The sequence below is a fragment of the Tauraco erythrolophus genome, chromosome 13, assembly GCF_009769465.1.
Source record: "Tauraco erythrolophus isolate bTauEry1 chromosome 13, bTauEry1.pri, whole genome shotgun sequence".
NCBI classification, from domain to species: domain Eukaryota; kingdom Metazoa; phylum Chordata; class Aves; order Musophagiformes; family Musophagidae; genus Tauraco; species Tauraco erythrolophus.
The window spans coordinates 16,145,113-16,167,167 of record NC_141477.1 but is presented as its reverse complement, the minus strand read 5'-3'; the positions used below and the strand labels follow the sequence as shown (position 1 = coordinate 16,167,167).

Here is a 22,055-nt window from a genome sequence, read left to right as displayed (position 1 = left end):
ACTTTACTGGAGAAGGAGGGACTGTGTGAGTTTTAGTTGCTGGATCAGCCTAAAACCACGACACCCATAGATGTGAATAGAACTGCAGGTGAGGATCCAAGGGTTTACTCTTTCGAGGTGATCCTTTCTGACTGTTATCTTGCCACAGGTTAGTAACATGCACAGTGAGAAGTGCTGATCTTTTTAAGACCATGTTTTTCACCTTGCTTCTACTACCAGTTCATTTTTTTTACCCCTTACCTTTAGCCAAGATGGTTCTACAGTTTCCAGGAAAGATGCTAGGGACAGTATTTGTCTTGTCCGTGTTTCTTTTTACAAGAAGACAGAAACAAACTTCTCCCATCACAAAAAAAAAAAAAAAAAAAAAAAAAAAAGATTAGCAAACTGTCAGGCTTTTCTATTAAAAAAAAATAAATAGTTTCAGGAACCAGAACTTGAGAAATGGTCAGTAAACTGGTCTTTGTACCTTCTGCCATACCTGTGAAAAAAAGCAGCTCATTTGCCATCCCCATTAAGACTCACCCATGTTCAGCCGAGTTAAAAATGTAACAATGAATGTTCACATGTGCTCAGTATAACCTCTTAAAAAAGCCCAGCTCCCAGACTCCCAGCAGGCATGCTGCTCCAGCCCGAACAGCCAGGACATGAAAAAGTTTTCCTGCGAGTTGCAGTTCTGCACTCAGACCACATTGCTCAGCCAAAAAATGGCACTAAAGGTGGAGCGAGAAATTGGGAAACCACAGTTGTTGAAATCTGAACAAGTGACACCTGACAAAAGTCTGCAGGCAAAATGAAACTGGACAAAATACCCAGACATGAGAGCAAATAAAGGCAATTCCAAATCTAACCTGCAGTTACTACGTTTGGGGGTTGATCTACCCTGTCTAGACTGGTACTAAAACATTGTATTGGCACTGACTGACATGCAGGGAGGCAGCACACCCATTGTATCAGTTGTTTGCCAGCAATCAAGAGCAGTCATCTCATCCTACTCTTAAATATAGGAATATTGTGTGGCAAATATTGACTAAACAAAAAGCTAACTAGGCCCAACTATGGCACTCATTTGTGTGAGTACTAAATAAAATTCAATTTATTTACAACAAAATAAAATTAGTCTTTCTCTGATCACCCTTGCTCATGATCCTCTCCTCCTCATCATCCTGAATTGTTCAGTTAAAATACTATTATGAGAAGAGTTGCAAATTCCTAGAAACTGAACTCACTTGGAGACACAGGAGCATCCATCCCTGTACTGATTCATCTGAATAGGTTCTGGCGTACAAGCAGATCATGGAAGAGGTGCATACTGGACTCGAGAACAACTTTCTGAAGTCAACAGGTAAGATGAGGCCTCAACTTGCCCTTTCTTAAGGTAGCAGCCAGCATCAAGCTAATAATAATACATAATTTACACATAATTTACTTAGTCTCATCCTCCTCCACACACACACTTCATTCCAGCTCTCTATACTTTTAGGTTTGCATCTTTCTTGTGCTGTATATTCTGTAAGGTGCTGCACAAAATCAGCACATCGGTGCCAAAAGATTTTATCCAACATAAGAAAGCACCTATTTCTTTAAAATCTGCGAGGCAGCCAAAAAAAGCCAGGAAGGGGAAGCATGAAGGAGAAGGCGCTAATAAGGAACGTACAGAATTCCTCTCTCCTTGACAGAAACTGCCTCACCTTACGAACCCTTCGAAGTTACTGTGACAGGACAGGGGAATTGCCCTGATGAAGTTGTTATCCGTGTTGTACCCAAAGGCATTGATAAAACAGTTTATAACCCACCACCACAAACCACACTTTTACAAACAAAACAATGCCAGTCCAAAGTGAAAGCATTTGGGGGTTTGTCTCATAATAGGAAAAACTAAAATATCTTCTTTAATTTCCACAAAGAGTAGAGCTAGGCAGTAAGATACAGCTACACACACAATGCAAGTTACCTCATACATCAAACAGCCTGTAAATAGCTTTGTGTTACCTATTTCCATTGGAGCTCAAATGAAACAGTGTTTTACTTTTAGCCTCGTTTCACATTTAAAAGTAGTTTGTTTCATGGTACCAAATTGCTCTGGAATGAAACTGTTTCTCCAAAGACCATCATAAAAGCTAGCTTACAAGTTCAGTTCTGTGTTTAGACAGCTGTATTTAAGTTAAATGAAACATGAGCAAACCTGCAATCTATATAAAATACTTCTATAGATTCTAAAGCCTGTGCAATAAATCAAGGTTCCATATAACAGAAGTTCAAGAGATCTTCCTGCTGATAGCCCACCACTTTCTGAAACTGCTCTCCAAAGTGCATAGAGCTGATTAAAGGGCAAGAGGATGTCTGCTGGGTAATCACCTCAAATGTTATTTTAGCATTATTTAATCGCTTCCTGGTATTTTCTAGGTTGATTTAACAAAAGCACCTAGGAGATAATGGTGAAACGTATTAGAAAGGCTTTTCCGTTTTTGTCCTCAAAACACTTTGTGGTGAACAACTGTGTTTTAGAGTAAGCTTTATGATCTTGCACAATAGCTAATTATTATTTTTTTTATCTACAGCATCACCTTTTATTCTTTTGCGCCTTTCATTTCTCCAACATATATTAAATGTACCGTTTAACAGAATGTAATCACGTCCTCCCATTCAGCACAGCCCATTCCTCACCAGCGTTGCCACAGAGGCCAACTGCTGTTTTTCTTAAAGTGCGTTGTACTTAAAACCTGAGATACTTGGCTGTTCATTGTGTCTGAGAATTTGAGACTATGTATTGATTCACCAGAGGTCGACACTGGTGCGGTTCAGCACGCTTAGATGTAGGTGTATGAAAAATCATGTTGTCTTCAATGAGCTGCTTACATGCCCTGAAGGAACAGCTTCAGCATAACACACTGAGCTCAGTTTTTGTGACTCTCATACAGCCATCTGCTGATGGCTCATCACCATTCATTGCTGGTTCTCCAAGTGTTTCTGAACTTCCAGTTTCTAATACAATCACATCCATCCCACTGCTCAGGTACGGCAGGGAAATCACATCTAGAGGAACTCACAGACAACCTGTCATTAAAACATGCTGTTGACCTGCCATCAGCAAAAGACGTTTTGAAATCGGCACATCAGCTAGACCTCTGCTGGTGAGAAAGAAGGTAACAGGAGCAAGTTCCTGAGAGAGGGAACTATCCTGTACCTGAAACTGCAATCCACACAAATTTATCCAAAATTATAAAGTATTAACTCTACTATCAGTCCATAATCACTCCACAAAAGCTACAGCTTCATAGTTTTCTTGACTGAAACCGCAGTGACTCCCAATAATAAAAAATCCTGACAACAGATATACATGTAACAATTACCTCTGCTATAAAAAAAACCCACATCTTTCTTCCGCAAGTCGTATCACGAGCACAGACAAAAGTGGAGAGAAGCTGGGAACAGTCCACAGATTTCCTCATTATACCTACAGATTCATCTGAAAAAAGTCTACACCACAGCTCTCCAGGCAAGGCTTGTATGTGATGTGAAATCACATCCTATGCAACTCCAGTAAAAAGGTGTTTATGCCATTTTATCAGCCCACATGACAGGGCAAATGTTTACCAGGGGAAAAAAAAAAAAAAAAAAAATTGAAATTTTACTCAATATCTTGGCTTCAACAGAAACATCAAGAATGACTGATTTGTTTGATATTTTCTCACTAAGGAGTGCATTGTTACATAAAATCCATAAACTCATACCATTCCTAAGGCAGTCTAAAGGCCGGAAAATGCTTGGGTTTTATATCTCCTTGTCTAGTTTTTCAGTCTTGTTTTAAATGGCTCATGCAACAGGTTTTCCAATTTCCTAAGGCAAATGCTCCACAGCAGCAAAGGGAGCAGACTAAGAGTGGAATCACTCTCAAGCTGTGAGCTCAGAGAACTGCTTCTGGCCCAGCCTGTGAAGCAGCTCTGCCTAAGCTGCAGCCCCTGGTCTCCTGGATTTCTAAATGTTTTCTGGACCAGTGATGCTTTAAATACTGGAAACTGCTTCTGTTCTTCTTCTTCCTGCCTCTTTATCTTTACTCCTCTTTCCTCACTCTGTCCCGCTGCTTTATAGCCTAATGCTTCCTCCCATAGAAAAAAAAACACATGTATTAGGAAGTGCTAATAGAGCATTAAATACAAAGTTCTTAATCCCCACAAGTGTCATTAATATCATAAGTGATCATAGTATCATAAAGAAGAATAGGATGATCTTGAGAGTAGCAGTGGGATGAGAATCATTAACAAAAAGGTAAGGTCACAGGCTTAGAGACCACCACATAAGAATTTCTCCTAATAGATGGAAACCTCAACCATTGCTGTTGGAGACAACATAAAGGAGAAAGACCCAGGAGACTTTTTCAATGGCAGGATGATTATAATTAACAACAACTAGCAACTATGAACAAGGCAAATTCAATTGTAGGAGCTAGCACGAGACACTTCCATTCCAACTAGGAATGCACGTTGAGGCAGGAGCAATCGTTGAGTATTACGCATCCACTTAAGATGGAATCGGGAACAGGTGCAGCAAAAAGTCCCTAACGGGACGCAGGGAATGAAGAGCCCGTTCGTCGTTCGGGAGGCTGGCAGGCCCGGCTGCCGTGCCGTGCCGTACCAGCAGCAAGCGGCGGGGGGGAAACGCACCCCGGGGGTCCCCGGCAGCGCACCACGACAAGACGAGGGCGGGCAGCAGGCCAGCACCGGACCGCACGTCCGAACAGCCCGCCCCCCCGGGCCCGGTTTCTAACGACCGCAACAAGGTGCCCGGGATCCGCTTGTGCCGCCGCTCCCCACCTCTTTACGGCCGGTTGCTCCTCCCACCGCTTCCTCCCATCCGCCCCCGCCCAGCCCGCTCTCCCCGCTGCTGCGGCCGCCACCGCCTTCCTGTCACCGTCTTCGCCCCCCCCCCCCCCCCGCAACGGTCCGCCGGCTCCACCCCTCCCCCTCCGCGACCGTTGGGAGCTTTGAATGGAACGCGGCGCGCGCGCGCACCAGCCCCGCCTCCGCGCGCCATGGCGGCGCCCCGGCTCAGCCCGTGACAGGAGGAGGCCGCGGCGGCCGTTTCCCGCCGCCCTCCCCCTCCCCAGCAGCGGCCCGGGCTCACGGCTTTCGGGGGGAGGGGCCGCGAGGAAGCTGTCATGCAGGACCCTACCCCGGAACGCACCGGTAGCGCCCGCCCTGCCGAGGAAAGGCGAGGGGCGGCGGCGGCGGGGCCGGCGAGCGGCGGGGTCTCGTGGCTCCAGAGGGTCTTTGAGGAAGTGCGGGGCTCCTCCCAGCTAAGTGTGGCCCCCGCGGAGCCGCCCCCCGTCACGGTGGTGGCGGTGGAGCGGTACCTGGCCCGGGCGCCGCCGCCGCCGCCCGCCGCCGCCCCGCAGTACTGGTACGACGTGACGCTGGCGGACGGCGCGCGCCAGGAGCGCTGCTACCTGGCGCCGCGCCTCAACGGCTTGGTGCAGCGCGCGCAGCTGCGCGCCGGCGCGCGCCTACGCCTCACGCGCTGCTCCTACCTGTACGACGAGAAGCGGCTCCGCTACGGCTTCCTCTGCCTGGAGGGGCTGGAGAGGCTCGGCGGCGCCGGGCCCGCTGCCGCCCCGCCCCCTCGCCGCCGCCCGCCGCCCCTCCGCGGGGAGAAGCAGCACTACCTGCCGCTGTGGAACAACGAGGATCCCTACGGAGACGTGTGGGTGGCGGACAAGCCCCCGGCGCAGGTGGACGTCGACGGTAAGCGGAGAGGAGGCGGCGTGTGAGGAAGAGGGGGGTGGGTGGAAGGAAGGCGCCCGCGGAGGTGAGAAGGTGCGGTGGGCCGCGATGCTGGTGCTGCCGAGCCGGGGTCCCTGGTCGGGAGGGACCCTCCGGCTGCGTGGGGCACCGATACGAACGTGCCGTGCGCGTCGCGGTTTGTGTGTTCGTGTGACTTTGGGAGGGTTTTTGAAACTTCATGGAGTGTTGACTGGAGACACGTAGCTGCGGTGCTTGCACCCCGTCTTCTGAGGCGTCAAAAACTCCTGTTCCTGTAGAAGCCTCTCGGCTGGTCCGTGGGGCTACTGGAACACCGGGAAGCTGCCACCCAAAATGCAGGCGGTGCCGAGGGGCTCCGGGCTGTCCACGGAGCCCGGTGGGGAGTGAGGATCAGCGGGATTTCTGCACGAGTGTGGTGCCCTTGTAGGCCAACACCTGCGACTATTGTAGCAGCTCTTCGCATCTGACAAGGCTTCCGTGCCGTTTGAAATTAAATTTTCAGTTTTCAATTAAAAAAAGCAAAACGAAACTATACTGTGCACGGATCAGAACAGAATTCCACAGTAGACAGTATCAGCAAATGAGGCTTTTTAAAATGTTAGAAACATTAAGAAAAATATATGTGATGTCCTGGTCTGTGCACTTTACTCCTGAAAACTCAAATATACAATCTTGAATTCTCTTTTTTGGTCTTTTTTTTTTTTTTTTTTTTTCTTTAACCTTAGTCTCCAAGCTGACTTCTCTTGGTCAGCTGGAAATGACCTGGAGAAGCAGAGTTCACTTCCATCCGCTTCTTGTGAGAGTCCTGCACAAGTCTAGACTAAGGTACTACGGGAAACCAGAGAAAAAGCTGGATATGCCTTATCAGGTAAAGAGCCATAAATACATAGGTTAACACCCGAACAAATAGCTGTAGGATATTTGGAAATCATTATTTGCATATAGGAAGCATATAAAGTTAAAACTTTTGTTGTAGCTACTTTATATTAAAAATGCTGCCTTTACAAAAATGCTGAGCCCTTTAGAGTAGGAAATGGTGAATTTAGTGATTGTATGTACAAACTTTGGTGGATGTGTTTCAGTTACTATAGTTCAGTTGAGCTTTTCGTGAAGAAAAAAAAAATACTTGGAGTTTTAGTTTTTAGCCTAAATGTTTCTGGTCTCTGTGCTTTGGAAGTTGGAGCTGGTCTGTCTTGTCCAAAAAAAAAGAAAAAAACCCAAACAAATTTTAACAATTTGTATCCCCTCATTCTTTCACCTGGTGACTTCTAGGTAGATTGTTTTACTGTAAAATTCTTAATGATTTTCTTAGTATGTTTTACTGGTGATATTTTTGTGTAGAGCTTCTTGGAAATGGAGCCAGGAGGTGTGGTGGGTTGGTTCCAGCCAGCAACTAAGCACTCACCAGCTGGTCCTTTGCTCTGCACTGCCCCCTCCAGCTGGGTGGGGGAGAGAACTGGAAGAGCAAAAGCGAGGAAAACCCCGTGGGTTAAGATAAAGAGAGTTTACTAAGGTGAAGCAGGTAAAAAAAAGGCGAACAAGTGATGCAAAGGCAATTGCTCACCACCTCTCACCAGCAGGCTGATGCCCAGCCTGTCTCTGAGCAATGGTTACTTTGGGAAGACCAGCAGCCCGTTTTAGATCTGAGGATGATGTTCCATGACATGGAATATCCCCTAGGTCAGTTCAGGTCAGCTGTCTTGGCTGTGTCCCCATACAGCCTCTTGCCCATCCCTAGCTTACTCGGTGGGGTGGCGGAGTGAGGAACAGAGAAGGACCTTGACGCTGTGCAAGCACTGTTCAGCAACAGCTAAAACATTGGTGTGTTATCAACACTCTTTCAGTCACAGATGTAAAACGTGGCACCGTGCAGCCTGGTACAAAGGAAATAAACTCCGTCCCAGCCAGACCCCATACAGGAGAGCAACACTTTGCAAAGAGCTCCAGTAGCTCTTGTGCATTCTTCTGTGGGGAGAGAGAGGTGTGAAACGTCTTAATGAAATGCTGTGGTGTTCTCTTATTCCAAGTTTCTGTTCCCTTTGCACATTAAGATAAATCTAAGTCTTTTTTTTTTTTTTGGAGGTGCTTCTCAGTAGACAGTCCAGATGATGCTCCTAACTTCCATGGCAGTTCATCAGTCACATTTCCTGGTATTAGGTGTAGAATCAATACCCAGAGCTGAGTTAGCTTCAGAAGTTAGGGGACAGACTTTACATGCTTTTTGCTTTATGCATTCCTTTTTTAGGTAGTGTTGTACATTGAATTATTGTTAGTAGATAAAAAAATAACAAAAGAGTCTATGATATAATGGTTTGCTTTCAAGGTTGCATGGTTCATGACTAATCAGGAATATCAGAATGAACTAACAAGTGTTTATTTGCACAATCTCTGTATTGAAATTGGAGTAAGGAAAAGAGGATTTTAGAAGCAGCGAAGGGGAAAAACACATGAGGTGTTAGTTGTGTTCAAGAATGGTGATATATTAGGAGAGTGGATGTTAATATGAACCAAAGCAGATGATTGATTGAGGTTGACAGATGAATGGATAAAACGAAGCATTTTGATAGAGCTGAATTTTTTTTTTCCAGTGGATTGCTACCTTTTAAGACCATTATATAACAGCTTAAAAATCTTTTAAAAAAAGATTGAAAATTTGCCCGGTTTAAAAAAAAAAATCAGGTAGAAATCTTTGTCGTGAGAAAAACTTCAACGAAAATATAGTGGTTTGCAATGCAGATTGTTTTCTGCATTTATATTTTTTTTCTTGAAAATAAGACTTGTATCATGTTTTGATGAAGAATGTTTAGCAAATGGTCCTGTAACATAGAATCATAGAATGATTTGAGTTGGAAAGGACCAAAAAGATTGTCTAGTTCCAACTGCCCTGCTATGAGCAGGGACATCTTCCCCTAGATCAGGTTGCTCAAAGCCTCATCCAACCTGGCCTTGAACACTTCCAGGCATGGGGCAGCCACAACTCCTCTGGACAACCTGTGCCAGTGTCTCACCACCCTCAATGTAAAGAATTTCTTCCTTATATCCAATCTAAATCTTCCCTCTTTCAGTTTAAAGCCATTGCCCCTTGTCCTTTTTACTCGCCTTTGTAAAAAGTCCCTCTCCAGCTTTCTTGTTGACCCCTTTAGGTACTGGAAGGCTGCTATATGATCATCCTAGAGCCTTTTCTTCTCCAGGCTGAACAACCCCAACTCTCTCAGCCCGTCTTCGTAGGAGAGGTGTTCCAGCCCTCAGATCATCTTTGTGGCCCTCCTCTGGACCCCTTCCAACAGCTCCATGTCCTTCTTCTGTTGAGGATCCCAGAGCTGAACGTAGTACTGCAGGGGAGGTCTCTTGAGAGCAGAGTAGAGGGGCAGAATCACCTTCCTTGACCTGCTGGTCATGCTCCTTTGGATGCAGCCCAGGATACGGTTGGCTTCTGGGCTGCACATTGCTGGCTCATGTTGAACTTCTCATCCACCAGCACCCCCAAGTCCTTTTCCTCAGGGCTGCTCTCAATCCATTCTCCGCCCAGCCTGTACTTGTGCTTGGGATTGCCCCGACCCATGCGCAGGACCTTGCACTTGGCCTTGTTGAACTTCATGAGGTTCTCACAGGCTCACCTCTCCAGCCTGTCCAGGTCCCTCTGGATGGCATCCCTTCCCTCCATCATGTCCACCACAGCACACAGCTTGGTGTCGTCAGCAAACTTGCTGAGGGTGCACTCGATCCCACTGTCCATGTTGCAGACAAAGATGTTAAATAGCACCGGCCCCAGTACTGACCCCTGAGGAACACCATTAAGCTCGTGGTCAGCTTCTCAGCCATCCCCAAGTGCAACTTCATGCGCTCCAGCTGGTCACTGACATAGAGGCCAACACCTTCTCCTCGTCTCCCCTGCCTGTCCTTCCTAAAGAGCCTGTATCCTTCCATTCCAACACTCCAGTCATAGGATTCATCCCACCACATCTCTCTGCATGATGCTGATAAGATCGTAACCCTGCAGGTGCACACACACCTCTAACTCCTCTTGTTTGTTCTCCATGCTGCATGTGTTTGCATAGGAGCATTTAAGTTGGACCCCCGATGAATGTGACTTCCTGGCCGGAGTGGCTGGAATTCCTTCCTTCTGCTCCTCAGGTGCTCTCAGCTTGACTTGGGCAAAGCTGATGTTATCCCCCTCTCCCTTCAAGTCTAGTTTAAAGCTCTGTGAATGAGCCCGGCTAGTTCATGAGCAAACACTCTCTTTCCCCCTTCGTCTCAACTTCCAAAATATTTTTTTTCTTTCATGGATATTTTGAAATGTGAAAATTTTATTTCATGAAATTTTGAAAACCCTAAACCCAGTGTTCTCTTTATTCTTTCTTGTGTGTGGTATTTCCCCAACCTCCTCCAAAAAACAGAGTGAAACTGGCATCACCTACCATTACTGAGCACTGGAAAGATACAAGTCTGGGCTGGAGTAGTTGTGGAAGAATTCTGGTGTGGAAATTAGGGATTTCTGCAACTCTAGTATTCAATACAAGTTTTGGAACGTACTCTGTGTCCTTTTGTAATCATCAGAGAAATTGTTCATGAGTTAAGTAGCTGATGCGTTATCCAAAATACACACATGCCAGAATTATGATGAATAAAAGATGAATGTATTTTGTATCTTCTTTCTTTAGGCTTACTTTGAAGTTGCTGATGGTTCAGGCATGATGTCAATGGTTTTGTGGAATTCGTTATGTCCTGAGTGGTATAACAGCATGAAGGTTGGCACGGTACTTCTTCTTGAACAGTATGCTATCAAAACCAGTTACCCATTTAAAACGCAGCCAACCCCAGGGGATTCACAGATGAAGAGATTTGCTACAATTGGTTAAGTATTACAGAAACCTGATTTGATTCAATGAAATGTAGCTGTAAAAAGGTAGCTCTTCATAGAAATAAAATAGAAAGTTGCTGAGACTAATTGATAAGGTGTATTTCCTTAAATATTAGCTCTGAAAGGTGTCTTGGCATCCAGTTTCTTCTTGTTCCCTGTTTATATTTGGATTATGTCTACAAAGTTAATTGCCACAATTAGTTAAAACCTTTATTTGAACAATAAATAAGTAAAAATCTAATCCCTGATTTCAAGTATTGGGGTCAAAAAGAGAGGCCTCTGGTACTGACATTTAATCTGATTCTGCTTCCTAATTAATAATAGAGATATTGTTCGTGCACTGCTCATGCCTTCTTACAGGTCGCTGAAGCACGTTGTCACCTCATCTGACTTCAGATTTTAATGTATATGGTCAAGGCCCAGAGTATCTGCAAAGCTCCTCTGAATGAAAAGTTGCATTGATGACTGACTGTTGAAGAATATTTCTTGGCTATGAGAATGTGCTTTCTTATTTTCAGTTGGTTTAGCATGACAGATATTCAAAGGAGCTGTGCTACAGAAATGCAAGTGCCGTAACAGACCAGTAACAGCCTTTTCAAACGGGGTTGGGTGGTTTTTTTTCTCTCCTACTGTGCTGAACATGAGTTCTTTCCATTTTTGTGCTTTTATATGCAGAATAAAATGACAGGCAACATTCAGAAAATTCACAAAACTTCCTTGAAACAAACAAATAGGTGTTAGTGAAGGATTATGTGTATATAACTTACTAGCAATGACAGTTTCCTAATGCAGTTGCCACCGTCCACAGAAATAAACAATATTTTCACAGCTAGCAGCAGTGTATTCTCTATCTAATATATCTTTGCCTTAAAACCAGATCTTAATGTCTGAAGCATTTGTGATGAGTTGGCAGGAGAGAGAAATGTTTATCCAGGAATGAAAGTTTATGAGGGAAGCTGATGGTGATTACAGCTGGCCCTGAAAGCAGTTATAATTGCCACAAAACCTTTCTACAGGAGAAGGACAGAATAAAATGCGCCGTCTGAGGTGACTTTCTCTAAGGGCAAATATCACTTCATTTTAATGGCTTCGTTCACACCGTGCTACTGATTTGTGCAAGCGCTATTGAGGTAGAAATGTTGACTAAGAGATCAAAATGGAAAATTAGGCCAACGAGCTGTAAATGGTAACAGATGTGTAACAGAAGAGTTAAAAGTCGGCCTATAGTAAAGTGCTATTGCGTGTTTTCAGACCACAGGTAAACTGTAGAAATGACTAATCTTTGGTTCATATCAGTGTATGTACAGATTCTTACTTCTTTTCTCAGCTCAAAGCTCAGATTTTTGTCTCAATAAGAACTTACAAAGCACGTAATACCGTGCATTGCTTGCTCTTGTGCCCATATGTCCTATAAGAAGAGTATATCTAAAGAGAACAGAATATCCAGAAAAAAATTCTACATCAGTTATAAAATTGATTGTGTGCAACTCCTGGTGCATGTTGGGTTTTTTTGTTCCAACAAATGAAATTTAATGCCTCACTAATTACTCTGTTAATGTAAATATCTCTGTGTGTGCCTAATATGGGGCAATGTTTCAGGTTTTTTTTTAAGCATAGACAGTGAGTCCTCCAAAAGTTCTGCAGCTAGCTAAAGTCATCAGTTACACTGGATCGCTTGAGTAACAACTGCTTTTAACAACTACTACAAATTTCCAATTTCTAATTCCATCAAATCTCAACTTTCCAGTGCTTCCTTACAATCATTCACCTGTTAAACGTTGTAAAATGTGTCTGCAGGGTTAACAGGGCCACAAGAGAAAAGGCTTCCCAAATTGAGAGTTCTTGCAGGGCCCTGTGCTCCTGGCATGTTTCTAGATTTCTCTGAAGCCAGTTCTCATTGCTCGCTTCTGCTTGCAGTTGCAGCGTCGTACGACGTGCTGTTTCAGGACCTAAAACCTTTGGAGCTTAAATAGTTAGTACAGTTAAATAGTTAGTACAGCACCTTAAATTCCACTGCTGGGCAACATGTGCGTTTCACAGGTCACTCAGCTTGTGTGGTACTGACGGAAAACGTGGTTTTGAAGAGCCCAGACTGACGTTAGTTTCTGAATCATGCCAGGGTGTGGTCTGGGGTTCAGTATATGACTTTCATCCAACCTCAGAATGACCAAACAATTGATAAATAGTTTTGATACATGGGAAAGGTTTGTTTTCAGGAATTTTCTCTCAGATGCTGTCCTAAAACAACATACACAAGACCACAATTGTCTTCCAAATACATTTCTAGGAAGCAGCAGGCAAAAGTAAAAAAAAGTAACACCTTCCTAATGTGGCACTGCTAGAATGAGGGGCCAGATACAATTAGATAAACAATTTTGTATGTTATTTATACCTATTTAATTATTTTTCTGAGTGCATTATTTGAATAATCCCTTACTCAAACCCAAGCATCTTGTAGCAATTTCATCAGAATCTTTTTTGTACCAGCAAGATTTGGCTTGTTATGAGAGAGACAATAGAGTGCCACCTTGTGTGTTCTAAGTGCTGAAGCCCTTCCTCCTGTATTTTTTATCTGGTTGCAGAACCTCCCACTTCCCCCAGTGCTCCACCATGTTTGTTATTCAGCTTCTAAACAATCTGCTTAATAAATTAAATTTTTCATGTGCTATAGAATAGACAAGAGAAGACCTGTTTCCCACCATGTCATGTTTCTATCATATTAATAACTACCTGAGCCGGTACCAGATGTGGAAGTTCTCATCTGCTAGTGCTGTCTTCTGTTTTACTTCATTGTCTGCAAGTCAAATTTAGATCTTAGTGACATTTGAGAATGAAGCTAGCGTAAAAAGTACTTCATATGTAATCAGTATTATCATATTAGTTTCTGTTGCTGGTTTTTAAAATATCTGGCTGAATCGGACTCATTGGCTCATGTAGGGAATTGGAAAGTTTAACATTGCTCAGATTATAAAATTACATTGTTGAATGCTGTACCTGAATTCTTTCCTTTATTTTTATGAAAACATAAAGTCAGAGGAATTGATTAATAATTTCACAAGCAGTGAGGCAAAGTTGGAATGCTTCATTTACGAAACTTTACCCTGGTTTTTTAGTGTGTTGTTTTTTTTAAAAAAAAAATTTTTTTTCTTAATTTGTATTCATGCCTTAAATGTTACTGACTTTTTTTTTTCTTTGTCAGAAATCAGCCTTAATGTTCGAGACCCTCCTACTAAAATAAGCATTATTCCAGAAGAAATGGTTAAGCCAGAGTGGGGATTACCTGAAGTTAAATATCGGTTTATCACAAGGTAAAACAGAATTTTGTTGGTTGTCAAGCTGGAACTTAAATTTCACTACATTACACTGAATGTTAACTGGCAATGTCTTTTGAAAAGTTTTGGAGAAAGCTTTATATTTTGTTTTTAACAAATACCCACATTTGTGTTCTGTTTTGGTTTTAGGTCAGAACTGGATGACTTACCAAACAATCATTCCTGTGATGTTATTGGTCTTGTGACATTTGTAGGAAGGGCTGAACGAGCACGAAAGAGAGGTTTTTCTATAAATATGACTTTCAGATTTTATCAAACAATTTTAAACTTTCTGAATAAATGCTTATACATTTTTCTTAATATTTGTTTATATAGAACATGGTGAAGACTTCTGGCTCTATCGTTGGGCACATGCCATTGATGGGACCTCAGACCAACCATTCATACTGGAATTATTTGCAACTTCTCAGCCAGATGTGTTTGAGCATATTCACCCAAGTATTAATCTCTCTATAATACTTATTAATAATTATTTGTAGTATTTTTCTAGTTGGTTTTTAGTTTCAAATTCTGAGTATAATTGCCACTGAATAAAAAATTGCCATAGTTTCTCTCCTCAGACAGAAAATAGTTGATTGGAAATTAAAATTTTAAAATAAAACTGTGTAGTTTAAGTGTTTGAAACCCTTATCGTATTGCAATCTGCCAGTTAGATTAAGCAAATAGATGGGCAGCTGGGCGTGGGGCTCGTCTGATCTCATTAATTTCAAACAGAAATGTAAGTGAAATACCTGGAGCAACATCTGTTGCATCAGAGGCAAATAAAGAAGGCAACTGGTCAAATCTATTACTCATTTTGTCCTGTGAACAAGTATTTTTTTTTCTAGACAGGAATAATTTAAAAGGATTGGAGGAAGGAAGAGGTGAAAGTGAAAAAGCTTAATTTCTTTGTATAAACATTTTTTGGCCAAACAGCAAGCATCTCCCAGCTGTGTTGGTTATTGTATGTGAGCTAAGAATGATAAATTTCGAACTGGGAAATCCTTAATTAAGGATTTTAAAAGAGCTTTAAATATTTCTTCTTGCCTTCTTTCCCTTCTCCTCCAAGCACTCATCCTTCCATTAGCACTGGTTGGTGTCATGTGCATTTTTTATATCATATGATGCAGGACCAGCTGCACAACCCTGTTAAGATTATGGCTGCATTCATCGTGAGTGTTCTGGGGAAATGGCAAACAATGACATTCCAGTGTTTCACTGAGATATTAACAAAAGAGTGAGTTTGTACTCTATTTAGAAGTTTTGCGTGGCATGTCATGATTTCTTCTGCTTTCCATGATTTTATGCTATTTATCCTTAAGAAGCACAGGCGTCTAATATCCTTTTTTTTTTACCGTTCGCTTCATTGATGTCCTACTTGAAGTATCTTATGTTTTAGTTCTAATATGTATGCTGAAGTTTCCTCGCACAGTTATTAAATTGAAGATTTAATTACATCTCCATATTGTAATTTATAATGGAGGCTCAAAAAATGCTGAAGCATTTGTAGGGTCAAGAACGAAAATGTCTTGTTTAGAGCAATTAATAAAGTCAATCCAGTGTATGTCAGTCTTGACATCCTAAACCCAATGAAATATCAGGAAAAAAACTGAAGGCTGTTTTTTTTTCCTCCAGTGACATATTTGGTGTGTACACAGATGAGAGTGGTACGGGACCTCACTGAGAATCCTTCCAGCACAATTTACCTTACAACTTCAAATGAAAGTCAAATATTCATTACAGGTAACTTAAACTAGTTTTAGTTTTATGTAGTTCTCATCTTATTTCTTTGGAAAATGTATTTTCATTTCACAACAAAATAATCAGTGCATAGTGTTAGTTTCCCTGTCAGAAATGGCTTTCAGTTGATAATGAAATACCATTGCAAAAAGAAAAAGGCCAGTTGCATTCTTGTGAGGCATTAATGGGTGTATCTTATGAAAAATACCTAAGCTTTATTAGGTTAAATCGTATGTTTACTAATTCTTTCAGACTGTTTTAATGCTTTGATAGTGTAGCGATGCAGATTACCACTTCCTTAAAAACATTAAAAAACACTTGCAACTTTTCTGGTTCAGGGATTTCCTTATAACAACAAAAAAAAAGAGGTATAGTTGTCCTAAATTTATCTTAACTATCCTTTTTCACCAAATATTTGGAGATCTATAGTTTCATCTTTCACAGAATCATAGAATGGTTTGGGTTGGAAGGGACCTTCAAGATCATCTAGTGTCAACCCCCTTGCCACAGGCAGGGACATCTTCCCCTAGATCAGGTTGCTCAAAGCCTCATCCAACCTGGCCTTGAACACTTCCAGGCATGGGGCAGCCACACCTACTCTGGGAAACCTGTTCCAGTGCCTCAGCACCCTCAGAGGGAAGAATTTCTTCCTTAGATCCAATCAAAATCTCCTGTCTTTCAGTTTAAAGCCATTGCCCCTTGTCCTATCACTACATGTCTTTGTAAAAATCCCCTCTCCAGCTTTCCTGTAGGCCCCTTTAGGTACTGGAAAGCTGCTCGAAGGTCTCCCTGGAGCTTTCTCTTCTCCAGCTGAACAGCCCCAACTCTCTCAGCCTGTCTCCATAGCAGAGGTGCTCCAGCTCAACAGAGCTTTCCAGCCAACCTTATTTTCTGTTACAGCAGTACAGTGGTTTGTATGTATTTCAAATCATAAAGCACCCGCTCAGTTTCACAGCAGTGAAATAGTTTGTTCTGGGCAAAGTCCAGGTGTGCAGAAAACATTGACAATTTGAAGCTGCTGGGAAAGAACAAAGGGAAAACACTCCCCTCTTGGTGACTCCTTCCTCATCCTCTACTGCAGTTTCTTTTACCTGTCATCAGGTTTACCTGTTACTGGGTATCGGTTTGTTGATACACACACACACACACACACGTAAGATAAAACCGATACATTAATAGCTTTTACTGTGGAAGATTTTAGAGGTTGAGATATTAGTAACAACTTTCCCATTCCTCTCTGATTACACAAAGCAATGGTGAGACTGACTGGCCTGTAGTTCTCTGGGTCTTCTTTTTTCCCTTTTTAAAAATGGGGGCTATGTTTCCCCTTTTCCAGTCAGTGGGAACTTCACCAGACTGCCATGACTTTTCAAATATGATGGATAATGGTTGAGCAACTTCATCTGCTGGTTCCCTCAGGACCCGCAGATGCATCTCATCAAGTCCCATGGACTTGTGCACCTTCAGGTTTCTTAGATGGTCTCGAACCTGATCTTCTCCTGCAGTGGGCGGTTCTTCATTCTCCCACTCCCTGCCTTTGCCTTGTGTGAGTGACTTGGGCTGTGCAGCTGGAGCTCTTGCCAGTGAAGACTGAGGCAAAGAAGTCATTGAGCACCTCAGACTTCTCCATATCCCAAGCAACCAGGTCTCCTGTTTCCTTCTGGAGAGGGCCCATGTTTTTTCTTAGTCCTCTTTTTATCGCTGACACAGCTATAGGAGTTTTTCTTGTTGCCCTTGATGTGCAGACCACATGGTCTGGGAAGGGATGTGCTGCTGGGCTGCACTGAAGGAGTGTTCCTTCTAGATAGTCTGGTCTGAATACTACTGTCGTCAGTTGCAATACTCTTTGTGGTCCTGTGATGCTGTACACCAGATGCCACCAGTCAGCGTGTCACAGGCAGGACCAGGCACAGCTGTTCATAGTACTTTTGCTTTTAAATCAGGAAGCAAGTTTAGCAGCGTTGCAGGCGAGTGATGCGCTGGCCAAATTGCAAGGGGAGTATAAGATGCAATAGGTGTGTCTTTCCTGTGTTTATTTATCCAGCTCATTTCTCCAGTGTTCCTAACAGTTTCCCGGTTTGAATCTTTCCACTGACAAGTACAACTAGAGAAAAATACTTGCTAAAAAGGTGCTTGAACGTAGTCAGTTCTATACACATGGTCTTTCCTGGGAAGCTGGGTAGGGTGTTTCGTGTTTAATTGGACTCGCAAAGCAAGCTAGTTGTTTTGACAATAGGTTGCTCATGATTTAATTTACTCCTAAATGAACGGTTCGAGAGGTTGGTTTTTCCTTTGCTTTCCTTCAGTATATTTTGTGCTTAATTTTCTAATTAAATACTTAAACTTTCCCCCACCCTAGCTTGAGTTCATTTTATATCTGTTTGGGTCCTAAGTGAGAAGCACAGCTGGAGATTGCAGACTGTTGGATAAGATCTGTTTCAGTTCACAGCTTAGACGTAGACCTGGTCAGATCACAATTTATTTGATAAAACTGGTATTTAGTCCATATCTTGGTTTTAAACCTTGTCAGTTACCTATCAGTAACAATCTTTGCTGAACCCTACGAAGATGATTTATCTGCTCCTTCCTGCTAATAAAACAATTTCTGATGATTTTATTGTTTCGTATGCTCTTGTGAGAAAGTATTCTAGTAGCATTTTTGCTAGTTGTTTTGTTTCTTTCTGTTACTTAACATGTGTCTGACTCTCAGTGTCAAATGCAAGTAGTAATCAAGAAAGTCGAGATACTCATTCGTAAAACACTGTTGACTAGTGGAAAGATGTCTTTTATATTCTCTAGTCCAGTTTTTCTTAATTCGTTTTTTCTACATAGTGTTCAGGATAGCATCAAGATGAGAATGGATGACAGTAACCTGCTTTGGTTTTGATATCTGATTATTTTTGTTTTAAAAGGGTGGCACAAGGGCCAGCCATACACCAAGGACACCAAAGTGAAAAACTTCATTCAGTGGACTAAAACACAAAACGAAGCTGATCAAATGAAGAAAACTGTCATTGGTGGCTATTATCCTTTTCCACGACCTCCAAATAATTTTTTGAAATATTGTAAAAAAAATAAAGGTATCACACATCAAACATCTTTAAGATTTGTAGCCTTTTTCAGTTCAGTCTTACTCTAAGCATTTAAAGCATCAGTTAAAAAGCAACACAGTTACTAGTAGTGATTATGCAAATTTAATCATTTAATTTAAATTTATGCATTTAATAAAAACTCGCTTTCATGACTAAAGGTATCATAGGCTAAATCCTGGTCTTACAGAAAGTATCATGGCACCATTAGCTACAGGAGAACTGTAGCAGCTTACATGAGCTACAGATCTGCCCAGAAGTTTTACTCTGAATGTTCTGCTAAATCAGAATTAAAGATAGTTATACTGAAGAATACAATGAATTAGAAATTTCACCTGAAGCAGAAATTGTGATACTGCATACTGCGAGATGCTTGTGAGCTAAAAAGGTTTATTGTTTAATTTTTTCCATGTGATGCGAATAAAAGTATTTAAAATTCTTCAAAAATATAACTTTAAATCAATGTAATATTTAGTAGCAAATTACCTTTTTTCCCTGAGTCTTGCATTCAGACGTTTTGATACTGTATGTCTTTAGAAGTTGCTCATGGAAATTTCCTTTTTGCAGTTGAATCAGTTTTGAAAGCCATAGGTGAAATGGGGAAAGAGATTGAAGACTTGCACTACAGGGAGCACAAGCGCATTGCTGTTCAGGGAATAATTAGTGCCATAAGATACATCGGCTGTACCAGTGCAGATGAAGAAGCCTCAGGAGTGGAACTGGTTCAGGTACAGTGTTTGAGAATTAATGCTGTAACACTTAAGCAACTATGACCATAATTAGAATGAATGATTTTGCATTTCAGTTCAGAACCTCGTTACGTTGTCTCTTGATTAACTTCATTTGTTGTTTTGAGAGCACAGTTTTTGGAAGTCATAATATAGAACTTTTTAAAAAGCAATGATTCAGTGTTTCTTTGATAGTGTTAGTGCAGTCCCCTGTAACACTATGTAACTGTTCAGAAGTTATTAGTTTGACGGACTGGATGACCTAATGTAAATTAGAGTGTGGGAGAGGCAGCTACTGCAACATGCCCACTGTCACTTTCTAGAAAGAATTTATCTTATCAATATGAATAGAAGATATTTTTTGCTAGATATAACGTGACTTTCAGAAGGTTGGGTAAATTCGTCTGTTCCTTTAAAAATTACTTTAAAACTTGCAGGTTTTTGAGTTTTTTTCAAAGCTTTAAGTGCTTTGAAACTCTTAAACAATTAACTATTGTTGCAGAAGGATACTTCTCAGTCTCTTGAAAGTTCTGACGTGTCCAAAGACGACTGCGTTGACAATGGAAAAAGCACCAACCTTCAAAATAAAGAAGTTAAGTCTTCTCTGGGGCCACATTGCACGCCTGAGGAACAGCATCAGCACCAAGCTCTACAGTCGAAAGAGAGTTCAGGCAAGAGAAAGATACCACGCAGATCAAATAAAGATGCCAAACAGTAAGCTCTCTTCATAAATATGTAGTGGATCTTCTAAAAAGTGTTTACAGAAATTAGTTCAGAGCCCAGGCCATAGAAAATGTCCAAGAAAGCTTTAAAAGCATATATAGTTTAATGTTTAAAAGGCAGTTAGATACTTTTCCTAGCATTAGGTAATGACAGTTATACTGGTCAGGCTAATGAAGGATGGATTAAAGCAGATGTCTGGTTTGCAATGCTCTCTTCTGGTTAATATTTATGCTATTTTGTTGTTCATCTCACAGATTTGAAATAAAAGTAGTAAATACTTGAACCATGTATAGTTTAGTGACATAGCTGTGGAACAAGCAACAGTTACAGTGGTGTGAGGAATTAAGATTTCCTCACTGAAAACACAGAATCGAGATCTGGTATACCTGCTCCTTAATTTCAAACATACCTTATTTTTTTCTTTCTGGTTAATGGAATGTTCTGCATGTAGCTGTAACTTGCTGTCAGAAAGACAAGTAGATGGTGGTCATGTGCTGACCTAAAGCCTCAAAATAACTTGTAGTACTGTGGCTCTGCCTGTGTGGGATTTCATGAAATTGTATTGCATCTAGTCAGACATAGGCAAAGGATATCAGTCTGATATAATGAAATGGAATAAGACAAAATAATTTGCCTGATACAACTATATTAGGTTCAAGAGTAAAATATCTGCTCGTAGAAGAGTGCCCTTTGTTGCAATGTTTGTGCAAAATCTAATGTACCTTTACCTAATATTAAAAGCCTGCTGTACACATTGACAAGATGTAATGTTGTGAAAATCTAGCCAGTCATATCTTTTTTTTTTTTTTGTAGTGGATTTCTCATGGTGTAAGTGTTATTTTTTCTTCTCGACTTTTCTGATCCAAAAGTCTTAATGTGGGAAGAGGATCAGTATTGAGAATATTTTGAGGGAAAATGAGATGAAATATAGTTAGGATTGAATGAAAACTTAAGACTAAGAAAACCCTGGTGAATAAAGTTCTGTCTTGGCAGTGTTACAGTGAACTCCTTAGTGGATTTCTGTTTTGTAAGGAAAATCCCAGCATTTGAATGTCTTAGGTTTGTTCTGCCCGAAAGAAAAACATGCATGTTTTGCTTTGTGTATTTCCATTTAACCAAATACTCTAAAATAATGGTGAATTTCCTACTTTAAGGGGAAGTGCATCTGTTATTCCTGTGTCATCTGACCGCTATTACACACGGTCTGTAAAAAGAAAAGTTGGGTAAGTCATACAAAGTTAATTACGTTAAATAATTGCAATGATGAAACAAAGATATTCAAAGTGACGTTTTTTACAGGTCAAGAATCTGTATGGAAGTGAAATGAAAGAACAGATCAGGGTAGAGTAAATATTTCTATTCACTTCCTCTGCACTGGTTTGAGTTCGAATATATTGGATTATATGATTCTGAAACATAATTTTCAGTATGTTATTAAATGTCTTTTTATACTGTTACTGGTGCTGCTTAGGGAATAGATAGTAGCAGGTATCCATCATGGTAAGCAGAGTAATACATGTAGTCTTTGTTTCAGAGAGATTACAGTTTCAGTAGCAAAGTCGAAGGTAGGAGGGAGGGATGCTTGGTTAGCAAGCAGAGTGAACAATTTAATAACATTAATGGATTTGCTGTCCATCAGTGATGGGGCTACACATCATCCATGGTGCTACAAAGGTGTACGTAGAGTTGTCCCTGAGAAGCCACTTGGCTCCTTCTGCTTCCTGACATTCAGTCTTTGTTGAACTCGGTTCGGATCCAGAGAAGGATTTTTTTATAAAAAATCCAGGTAGGAATTTCAAATCCAGAACCCCGACACGTCTGGAACCTAATGAAATAACTACAAATGG

At 41.5% G+C, this 22,055-nt stretch overlaps 1 protein-coding gene across 2 annotated transcripts in view; it reads left to right on the top strand.

The window, feature by feature from the left end:
• Nucleotides 1–5,155: 5,155 nt before the first annotated feature.
• RADX (RPA1 related single stranded DNA binding protein, X-linked) overlaps nucleotides 5,156–22,055 on the top strand; it is a 28,895-nt gene continuing 11,995 nt past the window's right edge. Inside the window, exons 1-11 of one of the 2 annotated variants that reach the window (XM_086619603.1) lie at nucleotides 5,156–5,738; nucleotides 6,482–6,624; nucleotides 10,418–10,610; nucleotides 13,817–13,925; nucleotides 14,079–14,170; nucleotides 14,265–14,387; nucleotides 15,564–15,671; nucleotides 18,581–18,748; nucleotides 19,325–19,485; nucleotides 19,988–20,148; nucleotides 21,360–21,431. In XM_086619603.1, coding sequence (XP_086475729.1) covers nucleotides 5,156–5,738; nucleotides 6,482–6,624; nucleotides 10,418–10,610; nucleotides 13,817–13,925; nucleotides 14,079–14,170; nucleotides 14,265–14,387; nucleotides 15,564–15,671; nucleotides 18,581–18,748; nucleotides 19,325–19,485; nucleotides 19,988–20,148; nucleotides 21,360–21,431 — 1,913 coding nt within the window. Of the gene's footprint in view, nucleotides 5,739–6,481; nucleotides 6,625–10,417; nucleotides 10,611–13,816; nucleotides 13,926–14,078; nucleotides 14,171–14,264; nucleotides 14,388–15,563; nucleotides 15,672–18,580; nucleotides 18,749–19,324; nucleotides 19,486–19,987; nucleotides 20,200–21,359; nucleotides 21,432–22,055 lie in introns of both variants that reach the window. The other variant, XM_086619602.1, reaches the window with a different exon arrangement.